This window comes from Leptosomus discolor, chromosome 4, assembly GCF_034619465.1.
Source record: "Leptosomus discolor isolate bLepDis1 chromosome 4, bLepDis1.hap2, whole genome shotgun sequence".
NCBI classification, from domain to species: Eukaryota; Metazoa; Chordata; class Aves; order Leptosomiformes; family Leptosomidae; genus Leptosomus; species Leptosomus discolor.
Genome location: NC_141394.1, coordinates 33,637,699 through 33,651,505, shown reverse-complemented (window position 1 = coordinate 33,651,505; position 13,807 = coordinate 33,637,699). Strand labels below are relative to the sequence as shown.

The following is a 13,807-nucleotide window of genomic DNA, read 5'->3' as shown; positions in this document are numbered from 1 at the left end:
ACTAAACTTGCAGTATGCTATGGAAGAAGGCTGAATACAGGCGAAGGAAGGTATTTACAACACTTTATAGACAATGGTCCTTTGTGTACATGTGAACTTAATGGCCTCAACAAGCTGAAGGAGACATTCCACTGCCAGACAGATTTTTTCAGTATGTATTATCATGGTGAGTACACACACGCTGCATTTCTGGAAGTCAGCTTTGGACCTTCTGTTCTCACCTGCCAAGAAGCAACACCTTCCAATGAATAGTTTGAAACAAGTAGGGTAATGTTCCATAAATTTTTTAGCCACTCTTGATAATTTGAGATCCATAGAGAAAGCGCCTGATGTGTGTTGAGTGAGAATGTAACAGTACTTTTCATTTTACTGTCAAAATTATACACGTCTATGTTATAAAATGCATTCATGCCTCATTTCTCTATTACAGTATCCCAATTAATAGTATAATCTACAACCAGTCTTTAAGGGAATACATAATATACATTTCCAGTGTACATCTCATTATCTGAAATGTACAGGAACCAGTGTGCCTTGCTCTTCAATATGACATAGTTACAACAGCAAAAATAAAAATTACAGAATTTATTTCGTTAAGGGAGTGTGCTGCAGAGGTCTGTGGAAAAACAGTGTCTGTCATAAATTTGCAGCAGGCTTTAGCAGCAACCTTAACTATACACTTCATTTCTACAGCTCCCTATTTTATGTTGAAGTAACTTCTGATGTAAAACATTAATAATGTTCTGCAAGTTGGGGCTGAGCTAAATATGCTCCGAACTAGATACAATGCACATGAGAAACAAGTCAGAAGTAAAGAAAGTAGGGCATTTCCATCTGTGACAAAGCATACCAGGAAGTTACCACTGCAAAGTGAAGTGTCCTACATAGACTAGAACAGAAAATGGTCTGGGAAGGAATGTAATTAAAACTAAAGGAGACTTCCAGCAGGTGAAGAGCAAAAGGTCAAGAATCTGGGAAGCTGATAATCATTATCTCTGAGAAATTCTCACTGCAGAAGGGGAAAACTATCTGACAGTGGCAGATCATCCTGAAGAAGAAAAAGAATTTGATCTAAGGGGAACTTCAGCTAGCGGTGGTGGCAGCTGCCCCTGCTGCTCTCTCCTGTAGTTATTGACCAAATATGAAGATAGTTATGTTAATGTGAATGGAAATGAGTTGATGGGATTCATGCACGTGCGGTCACACCCAGTGTGCAAGTTTCCGTTTTAGATTCTTGAAAACTTCATGTGCAATGTGCTCTTGAAGAACTGAAGATGTTGGTTGAACAGCTTTGCTGTGGAGCCTGGCATAGGAGAAAGATCAGAGGGCTCCATGGTAACATGTGTGCCTGAGCTTGTGTTTGGAGGAAAAGATCAAAGAGGCTGTGAAATGCCAAATATAGGCGCTCGCCCTCTAGACTTTAGATCTCACTCCTTTTAGGGCAATTTCAATATTAGTACACTAGGTAGATAAAAGAAATCTTCTCAGTCTAAAACTGACAATCTTGGATGAATAAATTCACCTTGGCGGCGGAATGCAAGGATGTTTGGATACAATAAGAATAATGGCAGAGGAATGCCCAAAGGTATGAGTGATGTTGCTATGCTGAGCATTGATAAGGCTTTCATTGTGGGCAAAAAGACAGCAAGTATAAAGTAAGTTTAGTATTCGATGTGCTGTGAACAAAATGAAGGACACACATTACAATCCATCATAAAATGGAATATGTAGTAAAGTGTAGAAAGACCTAGTTCCCTTCTTTCTTTTTTGTTCCTGGCTGTAAAAGTATGAGAAATCCTATTCTTACCTTTCACATCTCCATCACATTTGTTTCCTGCACTAGGATGCCTGAACCAAGCAATCATGGCTTTTAAGATTCTTTCGGCTTTAAAGTCATGTTTTTAAGAACGTGAGCGTGTAGTATGATTTTTTTGCTGTTCTTTGAACTCTCCCCCACTCTAGTAATATTAGCTGCTCATCTCAGGCTCATGATGTGCTTTCATGTATTTGTGAAAGAAGAGACCAGTTCAGGAACTACAGGCACGGAGTCAAAAAATAATAATGTGGAAGGAAAAATGCATAAAACAAGAATAGAAATGTTTGAGGCTGCATAATGCAGTGAAGGGACATACTGTAGTGAACACTACTGATGTGTAGCATTTTCCAACTCAAGTTGTTTACTCAGAAATATGATAATTAATTTCTTACAATATTGTGATTCAAAGGGCAAAAAGTTCTTCTTATGGGGAAATCTTAACTTCTGCGGCTTTAGTAAGCATTGAAATAAAGACCAGTACTTGGCTACTGGAATCAAAGGATGTAAGTAATTCCCAACAAAATAATTTGTCACCATTTTCAAACATAAAGCAGAAAATAGAAAAGGACACTAATTGGACAATATACATTCCCCTGGGAGCTGAAAAGGGAAGTTGTGCATGAAAATAAAATAAGTTTATGGAACTGAGGAATGAGACTGAAGGTCATGAATAGACTAGCATGCACAGGGAACATTGGTATGCTTGTTTTGGTCTCCCACATAAATGCAGTATCTCATCTTGCCAAGTCCAGTATGTGAAAAAGAGCCAAAATTAGGGCTAGAAACACACTGGAAGAAACCCCATTATCTTGAAATGTACTTAACTTCAAATAACAAGTTTCCCCACTTGGTTTCCCTGGCTTGCAGTATGGTTTCTGATTTTTAAACATTCTTTTCTTTTTCCTGTTGCTAAGTGAAAGTCTTATATAAACAAAGGAAATCAACTGTGTTAAAAGGATGGAAATGACTGTATGCACAAAGCTGTCAAATCTACAGAGTAAGCAAACCGGAAAAAAACATTTCTTAACCTAATCCTTTCAGTTACAGCAATGCTCTGTAGTACTCGTGCTGTTCAGAGAACGTTAGTGTGTTGTGGGTTAAAACTATTCAGAATTAATTCTCTCAATTTAAGAAAAAGAGTTTCTGTAGCCTCAGTGATATGCTTGGGGATGTGGGGTTGGGTTTTTTTGGTGGTGGTGGTTTTTTGTGTTTCTTTCCCAGAAGGAGCAATTTTGATGATAGTTGTAAGCATGGAACGTCTTACAAGGACCTGCAGGGTCATGTTCTAGTTCCTTTAAGAGACTAAAGCTTCCTTCAGGTTCCCACTACATAGTCACAGGAGAAGGATGGAAAACTCCTGAGCGCAAATAGGTCATCTGTGGGCCTGGAATCACCCTTTGGATACTTGTTCCTCTCCATTGCAGGTACAGGCAGGCTATACTTCTGAACGAGGAGCCTCAGCTGAACACCTAGGCTGACAAACCAAGGCTGTAGTACTGGAAGAGCTAATCTTCAAGGCAGTTTTATGACCGGAAGCTTACATAATGCTTTACCTCTCTATACTGTGTCCACAATGCATGTTTGGATGTGAGCATGGTCTCAGGACTTGTACCAAAGGAGTATACCTAACACAGCATAGGAAAAGACATCGTTTAGATGTCATAGGTCTGCTTCACTTACAGAAATTATATCTACCCATTCATATTAGATGGATATATAGCTGTTGGTGTAAAGAAATGTCAGTAGAAAAAGGAATCTCCTGCACAGTTTATGCCACAATTCTCAAACGATGATCCACAGGCAGTTAACAAGTTATATATGCTAGCTGTTCTGATTTCCAGCTACAAGCAGCTTAAGTAGATTAAATATTACTCAGATTCTTTCTCTTAATAATACAAGTGATGTTAAGCACTCAGGAACAGGAGGGCAGGTGGTCTGCGTAATCATTGAATAGGAAAGGCCCAAGAGACACTGTTACTAAGATAACCTTTTTATGAAAAATTTTGAGGATTCCTACAGTAACAGCAAAATCTAGTCCAATAATAGGGAGTGAATACAGAATGCTACGGAATTTAGCACCAATAAATATGCTCCCTTTGAAATGGTGAATTAGGTGTGCAGCAGGATCTGGTCACACTTCAAAGAATAATATGCAGAGCTGAAGTTCCATCTGTTTGCTCTTGCTATCACCATTGAGGCTCCTGTATGTTAAGTAGTCTTTTGACTACTTCAAAGCACGTTTGAAGTATCTGCTGTGCCTATCCCATGCACAAAAAAGCAAACGTGCCTTAACAATATGAGTAGCTGGTATTTTTGTTCATTTTACTTGTAAATGAAAACAATTTGTTCCTGCTATGTATCATTTATGGACTCTTTTTTCTTTCTTTCTTCCTTTTTTTTTTTTTTTAGCTACGATAGTGAAGGCCGTCTAACAAACGTTACATTCCCAACTGGAATTGTCACTAACCTTCATGGGGAAATGGAAGGGGCCATTACAGTGGACATTGAGTCATCCAGCAGAGAGGAAGATGTCAGCATCACTTCCAACTTATCATCAATTGATTCTTTCTATACCATGGTTCAAGGTACCGTAAACAAAGACTTCTCAGCAGATACTAACCTGCATACTGTTTTCTTATGGTACAAGCAGCTCCAATCCTATGTGTTAGAGGGAAACTTTAGAGGCACAGTGTTTCTAGGAAGGGGTGATACATACATGTTTTTATATAGAAAGAACTGTTCAGGGAAAGAAAGAGTTGCAATGAAGGTAGAATTAAGTATCTTTTCTAACCAAATAGCTTTTGTAAACAGCTATGGGGAGCAGTCAGAATACCTACTTTGCATTAAAAGGGAATCTTGGAGAGAGAAGTGGATTGAAAGGGAAATAGGTGCAGGAAGATGGTGAAGTGAGATTTTATCTTTAAAAGAGCATGTGATGTCCCCAGCAGCCACATCCTTGCAACAGTCAGCAGTCAGAATATGCTTAGGATTAGGCCAAAAATGCCTAATGAAGAAACAGCAGAAAATGTATTTTGTGCCAGTCCGAAGAATACACTCTGAGGGTGGGACTTCCTTAAGCGTTTAAGTGACTTTGAAGATAGGTCCCAAAGGCATTTGTGCTCTCATGTGATACAGATATTCTTACCAATCTCACCCTGGGTGTTTATTACCATTGAGTCAGTTATGTGAAGTCACGATGTTACATGCACATATTGCATGAAGTGTGCAGGACAAAGGCAGTCTCTTAACCCATGTAGGTAACCTGTGCTGCTCTTTTTTTGTCTTTTCAGATCAGTTAAGAAATAGCTACCAGATTGGTTATGATGGCTCACTGAGAATCCTGTACGCCAGTGGCCTGGACTCACACTATCAGACAGAGCCGCACGTGTTGGCTGGCACTGCCAACCCAACAGTGGCAAAGAGAAACATGACCCTCCCGGGGGAGAACGGGCAGAACCTGGTGGAGTGGCGATTCCGGAAGGAGCAAGCCCAGGGAAAAGTCAATGTGTTTGGCAGAAAGCTTCGGGTAAGCACGCAAGCATGCATGGTATCTACTGCGTTTTCATTAAGTGAGAGGAAATGTAAACACATTCCTGTAGGTATTGCCATCCAACAACCACAGAATATTTACTGTAGACAAGCTTACTGTAGAGCTGGAAGTACTTGCTTTTATTACTTCATTTATTGGCTGTTTTTCCTTATTAATTGCTCTTTTCTGTGGACTTTAAACTGTTGGGTTTAGCCTGGAATGAATCAGGATAAAATTTTCTGCTTTCCTTCAGTGTTTTTGTTTCTGGTACTGAATTCACACACATGATTTTGAATCTTGTTTTAAATTATTGTACCATAAGTTAGCACAGTTCTAGGATTTTCCTTTTTTATTTTAAATAAAAATTGTACTAATACTTATTTATGGTAGAAAGGGTTTAACTGTATGTATGGCATATTCCTCTAACATATGTCCTTACCATTTTGTTGGCATTTCTTCTTCCTGTATAGTGAGCGAAATATAAGTAGGAAGCAAACTATGATTTATGACAGACATTTGGTAAAGACAACATAGATTAAGCATTTAAAATTAGGTTGCCAGGAGACCATGTCAAGACCACATCAGAGGTCTGACCTACTATTAGAACTGAACTCAGTTCTTTAAAATAAGCCTAGGCAGTATATCAAGTGAAGTAAAGTTCAGATCACTCAACTCCTAGAAGGTAACATGCCATTTTGAATCTTAAAATATTTTATATCTTCCTTCGGGATGAGAAAGGAGGGAATACTGTTGTGCACCCGATATTCTTCTCTGCCACCTGCTCTGCAAGAAGAACGGATTTTTTTCCAAGAAGGAAGAATGATTATGCACAGTAGCTGCTGCTTAAGAACAACATACTTATACCTAGCTATGGTAGCTGTCTTACATGGATAACGAAGAGGAAAAGTAAGCCATGCTTCTGGAGCTCATCCTTGTGGTTCTGATTCATAGGCATGTCATTACACAGCACAGTAGGATAATACACCTGCCAATTCATTTGTGACAGAAGCCCAAGAGAAAATAAAATAACTGATACCAATGGCATTTGGTTTTGGCAGTGAAACGAATCACCATGAGTCCAGTTCTCAAAAGTGAAGCAAAACTTTGCCATTCAAGTGCAGAGGAGGTAAAAGAAATGTCATGGGCAACTTTAACTTAGAAGAGTTAACAGGAAAAAAGGAACAGCAGAGGGAAAGATGTAACAAGATGGAGGGAAAAGTGAGAGATTATAGATTAGGATAAAGTAGTAATTAAAAGTGTATATACAAATGGAAGAAGTATGGCAGGTGGAGAATATGGGCTAATAAGAGAAAAATGCCTCAAAAAAAGAAACCTGTCAGCAAATTTAAAAAAATGAAGGCTTTTTGAAATTGATTTACATGGGAAGATATTACAGAAGTGTCGCTCAGGGGTGGGTGGGGGGATGTAGGAAACTAGAGAAAGAAAACAACAGAAAGAACAGGAATAACTTAGGGAGCTCATCATTTCCATCTACAGATATGTCAGTAACATTTTGCTGCAAAGATAAATGTAGACAAAAAGCAGTGACAAAATGTATTGCCAGTAAATGTACTCATATATATGACACTTTCACTGTGTTATATATATGCAATATCTAACATTAGAAAGTACACTCAGGTACTCTCTTGGTTTTCTATCTTCTCTTAGTTCTACCCACTACTAGTAGTCTTTATGAAAATAAATTAACCAGGAATTATGTCACCCTCCCTTAATTCAGCAATCCTCTGTCAATCTTACCTTTGCTCAGACTTGTTTTGTACTTGTTCGATAAGCTAGTTTTGTCCCTGGACCTGTATGTTCGGTCTGTAGGCTGGACTTTGGCAGAGGTCCCGACAGTCCTCTACATGAAAGAGCCTTCTTAGGGCATTTGTATTGAGGTCAGACAGACCCTCACTCTCAAATAAAGGAACTGGTATGAGCTCAAGGGTGTAGACAGGTCACATAGACAAGGGAGCTCACAGGAAGAGTTTGCTCTGCCTCCTCCTGAGACCTGACATGCTCCAGGCTCTGCAGAGGTCCCCAGTTTTCACATTAGCTCTTGAATCTCTCTGTAAGGCACAGCAATATACTCCTACTCCTAATGACGGAATCACAGTCAGCCTTCACAGAATCACAGAACATTAGGGGTTGGAAGGGACCTCGAAAGATTATCTAGTCCAGCCCCCTGCCACAGCAGGACCACCTAGTTCATGCTTCTCATTGGGAAGAAAAAGAGGAGTTGAAGCAGAGCAGGATAGATGGACACCTAAATCCCTGAAACGTAGCAGGACAGTAGGTAGGGACTGTCACGAGACTCAGTTTTGTGTTGTTAAGTGTTTCTTCATTGTACATTTCTTGAATTTCTATTTTTACTGTAATGAAACCCAGAGGCTTCAAATATATTTGGAGTGTGACTGTCTTAGATACAACAAAAACATTCAAGTTTTGCTGTAAAAGCATTTTGGTAGCAGTGCTGTTGTTAAGAAACTCTTCAGTTGAAGGCAGTACTTCAACTGAAATATTCCAGCCCCATACTGTCCAATGAAAGAAGCTATATCACCAAAACTTGTTATTATAATTGCCATTGTGAGATTATGCAAGCACAGCCAAAATTTCACCAAAGTTTACATGTCTGAATGGAAGAGCTCTGTCAGCAGAATCTGGAAGCATGAATCTGGCTGGAGAAAAAAGCATTTCCTTTCTTTTCCCTCGTATCCTGTCCTTACCCAGACCGGACAGATGGAAGTGAGAAGGCAAAGGATGTTATTATCCCATTTAGCAGATAAGGCAGTGAGATAGCCAGATTAAGTACTTTGCTGCAGTTTGCACCGGAAGGATGTGTTTAGCCAAGAAATTAACCACAATTGCTTGGACATTTGCCTTAACCATAAAGCCACCCTTCCCTCTTTGCCAATTCAGAAATCAGAAATGCCCATTCTCACTTCAGTGTCTAAGCCTGCGAGGTAGACAAGAAAATTAATAAAAATCATAATTAAATGTAAAATAAGGAAGGGGAAATGGAAAGAAAGGGAGAAAAAAAATCAGAGAAGCAAAACAGGCAGGGAGACACAGAGATGAGTGCAGGCATGTGTGGGAGAGGATGAGAAATAAAAGCCAGAGATAAACAAGATTTAAGAGTGAATTTGGGCAAATGAGTGAATATTAGACATTGGGAAATTCAAACAAAAACTACCTAAAAATTAGGAAGTCAAAAAAAATTACAGAAAGGAAGTGAATGGGAGTGCTACATAGTTAAGTTTAACCTACTTCTAGAATCAGTCTTGTAGCGTCAATTTTTCAAAGTATGTTTAAATAACATTTGATGGCTCATTAAATAGATACAGTAGTTATTCTGCATCTGCTAGACTTTGTGTTCCTTACTTAGCAGATTTACATGAAAACATAACTTTTGTCCCTAAATTGTTAGTACAGATTGTTCTCATGCCAGACATTTCATAATAAAAAAGAGAAAGGTAATGTAGATAGATAGACAGACAGACAGATACAAGCAAAACTGAGCATTTGTAGGATTTTTTTTTCATATTTGCCCATGACCCATCACCAGCACTTTAATACCTCTTATGCCAATAACAAAGAATCTAATTCATATTGATCTTTTAGAAGCTTATCAGCCTCAGGATATAAGTAGCAACATCCGTAATATATGGATTTTTGACCATGCAGACCTGAAAAATGCAGAAATCCTCCAATCATTTCTTTGGTCAGTTTATCTATCATCTTGTTCTTTTCTGAATGTTATTTAGCCATCTTTCTTCACCTCTTTTAATGTATGCATCAAGTACTTGAAAAGGAATTTTTAAAAAATTTGTAATACATACAGCTGTACGTCCACTTGTCCCTTACTTCCCATATGTTAGCAAAATACAGCATTGAAAAATCTTAATATCGGTGTTTCACCCCCACCTCGAATAACTTTAAAAAAAACGTGGTTTACAGATGAACACAGAAATCCTAGGGGCCCATTTGAGAACACTAAAAAACATTTCAATGCACAGGGGGAACAGAGAAGTGCAAAGGTACCAATGTGGGAAAAGAAAACTAGACATTTTCCTTTCATAAGTACAGAAATGAGAGCTGATTCAGTGAAACTGAAAGCGTATTTAGAACACTAAAGGAGGGGCGGGGTTCAATGTAAAAGTATTACATAGAAATCACTGTCCACTACTGTAGTTTACATATATCAAAAATACAGTTTTCAACATAAATGTATCTAGGCTGTGACTTCCATTTCAAATCAAAATAGTTCTACACTTCAGAGCACTTAGAAATGTTTTTCATTGGTTCAGTAGTCTTCCAGTCATTTGTGTCTTTAAGCGGTCAGTAAACTAGGCAAAAGACATAATCCTCTACTAAGCATTTCAGTCTTATAAATACACTGGAGCAGCGGATGGTATACTGACTTAAGCATTCCATTTGATCCAGAAGAGGAAAGCCTGTATTCTAAAAACTGTTTAATCTTAATTTGAAGATTTAGCATGCTTTTGAAGATCTTAATTTTGTATTTACCATTTTGAAAAATACTTGCCGTGGAGAATTAGGATTCAGTTCTTTCTTAGCGTGATTGTTAGGAACCGGACAGGCAGCTGTTGGGAATATGTTTTGACAATAATTTGCTAGATTCACTTTGGACTGCCTAGGAAAGAAGTAGTTTGTTCACTGAAATGGCCCCATTTATTACAGAAGTTTTCAGTACACGTCTTTCAGTATTTTCGTAACAGTTGAATAAGCATCAAGAAAGAACACATTGCAACAAATTCTGGGCCATCTCTTCTTATAATGAGACCTTCTAAAGTAGATGCTAATACAGTGCCTTACATTTATAACAAGAAGTTGCTAAAATAATTTACACACACAGCAAATCAATCACTGTAAATGGTATTTAAAGAATAGCTAGCTTTGTGGAAATAATAGGTGGCTAGGGTTTGAACAGTATGATTTATTGTGTCATTTTGTTTGCTTTAAAAAGGTTAATGGCAGAAACCTCCTTTCAGTTGACTTTGATCGAACTACAAAGACAGAAAAGATCTACGATGACCACCGTAAATTTCTGCTGAGGATTGCCTACGACACATCAGGGCACCCCACCCTGTGGCTACCGAGCAGCAAGCTGATGGCTGTCAATGTTACCTATTCATCCACGGGTCAAATAGGCAGCATACAGCGAGGGACGACTAGTGAAAAAATAGAGTATGATGGACAGGGAAGGATAGTGTCTAGAGTGTTTGCTGATGGGAAAACTTGGAGTTACACATATTTGGAAAAGGTAAAGAACACTCAGGTGTTAAAAAATGAAATTCTGCAGCATCTGACTGCTGCATACAAAGCACAAAGAAGTAGTAGAAGCACTTTTCAATTATTCTTAGTATCAACATGTGATTCCTAGGGGAACGTTTTATACAATAGATATGTAATCACGCTGTAGCTAATTGCTAGGAATTGATGTCTTTCTAAATTATTTAGGCCACCAACTAGCAAGAAGCATCTGTATTTACTTTTTATCTTAACACTTAAAATAAGGTACAGGGACTAGATCTCTGCAATGTAACTGCAGGTGAAAATAATTTGTTTGTAAATTCTTCGCTGTTGTTTTTTTCACTACGAGAAAAGCTCTTGTTTCCAAATAGTTACAGCGGTCAATTTGTACTTGCTATATGTTGAGCATTGAAATAAACAATAGGCAAAAGATTAGGAATCTTCATTGTATGTAACAATTGCTGAATGATAGCTCTCCCTCTAGAAATACCTGCGAAAATCCCCCTTGTGAGATCTCATGCCTGCTATGCAAAAAGAGAATCCATTTCTTTCTGGGGTTTAAATATATTTCTATTGAAGCTGTTGCAAGTACTGTTTACTAGCCATTGCAGACATAATTTAATCAAGACCTATGATACATATTAGCCACGCATCAGAAAAATGTCAGAATAATTCCAAGTAGCTCCTTTTGATATAAATAATCAAACAATTGTCTTGAAAGCTTAGAGAACAAGAACACAGTATTCAGGGATCTCAGGCTATTCAAACTCTTCAAAATCATCTCTAATTGTAGGGAAGAAATTTTATCTCCCATATGTTGTTCTCCTCGTGAGTTAATGGCTCTAAGACAGTTTTACTTCTCCCCATATTAAACATGACTTATCTGAATCCATTGACAATCTGCTGTTTAGCTGTGAGTGCTTGATAAAAGAGTGATATAGTCATAACAAGTAGCAAATTATGAATGTGGAACTACTAATTACAGAACCCCTTACAATTAAGCATCCAAGTAAATTAGGCAGGGAGATGTTGACAACATGTAAGGTCAAGGATAACTCAATTAAAGAGAAGATAATTTTCTCAAGTGGGAATGTCACATTTTTGTGAAGAAATAGTATCGGTATATGGGGGGGAGGATACTCCACCATTTGTCACATCCTAAAAATCTGTTTTTAATTTTCAGTCAATGGTTCTTCTGCTTCATAGCCAACGGCAGTATATCTTTGAATATGATTTGTTGGATCGGCTTTCTGCTGTCACCATGCCCAGTGTTGCTCGTCACACCATGCAGACTATCCGCTCCATTGGCTATTACCGGAATATATACAACCCCCCAGAAAGTAATGCTTCTGTTATAATGGACTACAATGAGGAAGGGCAGCTCCTTCAAACTGCTTTCCTGGGGACAAGCCGAAGAGTATTATTCAAGTACAGACGGCAGACCAAGCTCTCCGAAATTTTATATGATAGTACAAGAGTTAGTTTTACTTATGATGAGACAGCAGGAGTCCTGAAAACAGTAAACCTCCAAAGCGATGGCTTTATCTGCACCATTAGATACAGGCAAATTGGCCCATTGATTGACAGGCAGATTTTCCGCTTTAGCGAAGATGGAATGGTAAATGCCCGATTTGACTACAGCTATGACAACAGCTTCAGAGTGACTAGCATGCAAGGTGTCATCAATGAAACCCCATTGCCTATTGATCTCTACCAGTTTGATGATATCTCTGGCAAAGTTGAACAATTTGGAAAATTTGGAGTTATATATTACGATATTAACCAGATCATTTCGACAGCTGTCATGACCTACACAAAACACTTTGATGCACATGGCCGCATCAAGGAAATTCAGTATGAAATATTTCGGTCATTAATGTATTGGATTACAATTCAGTACGATAACATGGGACGAGTGACAAAAAGAGAAATTAAGATTGGGCCATTTGCCAACACCACAAAATACGCTTACGAATACGATGTAGATGGTCAGCTCCAGACAGTTTATCTAAATGAAAAAATTATGTGGCGATACAACTATGACCTGAATGGCAACCTCCACTTGCTCAACCCCAGTAGCAGCGCCCGTTTGACGCCACTTCGCTATGACCTGAGAGACAGAATAACTCGCCTAGGTGATGTTCAGTACCGATTAGATGAAGATGGATTTCTGCGTCAGAGGGGCACTGAAATCTTTGAATACAGTTCAAAAGGCCTTCTTACTCGAGTTTATAGCAAAGGCAGTGGGTGGACGGTGATTTACCGTTATGATGGACTCGGACGACGAGTTTCCAGTAAAACTAGCCTTGGCCAGCATCTCCAGTTTTTTTACGCAGACCTTACTTACCCAACCAGGATAACTCATGTATATAACCACTCAAGTTCCGAAATCACATCTCTTTACTATGATCTGCAAGGACACCTTTTTGCCATGGAAATTAGCAGTGGAGACGAGTTTTACATTGCATCAGACAATACAGGGACACCACTGGCTGTTTTCAGTAGCAATGGTCTCATGCTTAAACAAATTCAATACACTGCTTATGGAGAGATCTATTTCGACTCTAACCTTGACTTCCAGCTGGTAATCGGATTCCATGGAGGCTTATACGACCCACTGACCAAGCTAGTCCACTTTGGAGCAAGAGATTATGACATACTGGCAGGCCGGTGGACAACACCTGATATTGAAATCTGGAAGAGAATTGGGAAGGATCCAGCTCCTTTTAATTTGTACATGTTTAGAAATAACAACCCAGCCAGTAAAATACACGATGTGAAGGATTATATCACAGGTAAGAGAAGGTTACTTAATTGCAAGACTGTCTTCCACTTGCTCAAAAATTTACCTGTCTGTGTTCTTGTAATCTGGAATCTGATTATCTGGGTTGCAGGCTGAGGATATTGTCTGGGCAAGGTTAGTAAAGAAATTCTCAGGGAAGGTAATTGTTCAGAAAAGTACTTGGCATTTAGAACCAGATCAACAAAGTGATTTTAGCTTGGGGGTGCTGGACCTATAGACATCCAATTTAGACCAGAATTCACAACTTTGGTGAAGTACCTAAGTATGTCCTATTTGGAAAAGTTCTTTATGAGGAAGCATTAAACACTTAACAATGAGAATAATTACAGCAAAAACATATCAGGAATAGTGAAAGAGCAAATGGGAGATCTTGACAATATCTCAT

At 38.6% G+C, this 13,807-nt stretch overlaps 1 protein-coding gene across 9 annotated transcripts in view; it reads left to right on the top strand.

Moving 5' to 3' along the window:
* TENM3 (teneurin transmembrane protein 3) overlaps positions 1-13,807 on the top strand; it is a 323,167-nt gene that overhangs the window by 302,777 nt on the left and 6,583 nt on the right. For all 9 annotated transcript variants that reach the window (XM_086464013.1, XM_086464012.1, XM_086464011.1 and 6 more), the window contains 4 exons: positions 4,226-4,401; positions 5,107-5,342; positions 10,333-10,629; positions 11,803-13,414. In XM_086464013.1, coding sequence (XP_086320139.1) covers positions 4,226-4,401; positions 5,107-5,342; positions 10,333-10,629; positions 11,803-13,414 — 2,321 coding nt within the window. The remainder of the gene's footprint in view (positions 1-4,225; positions 4,402-5,106; positions 5,343-10,332; positions 10,630-11,802; positions 13,415-13,807) is intronic.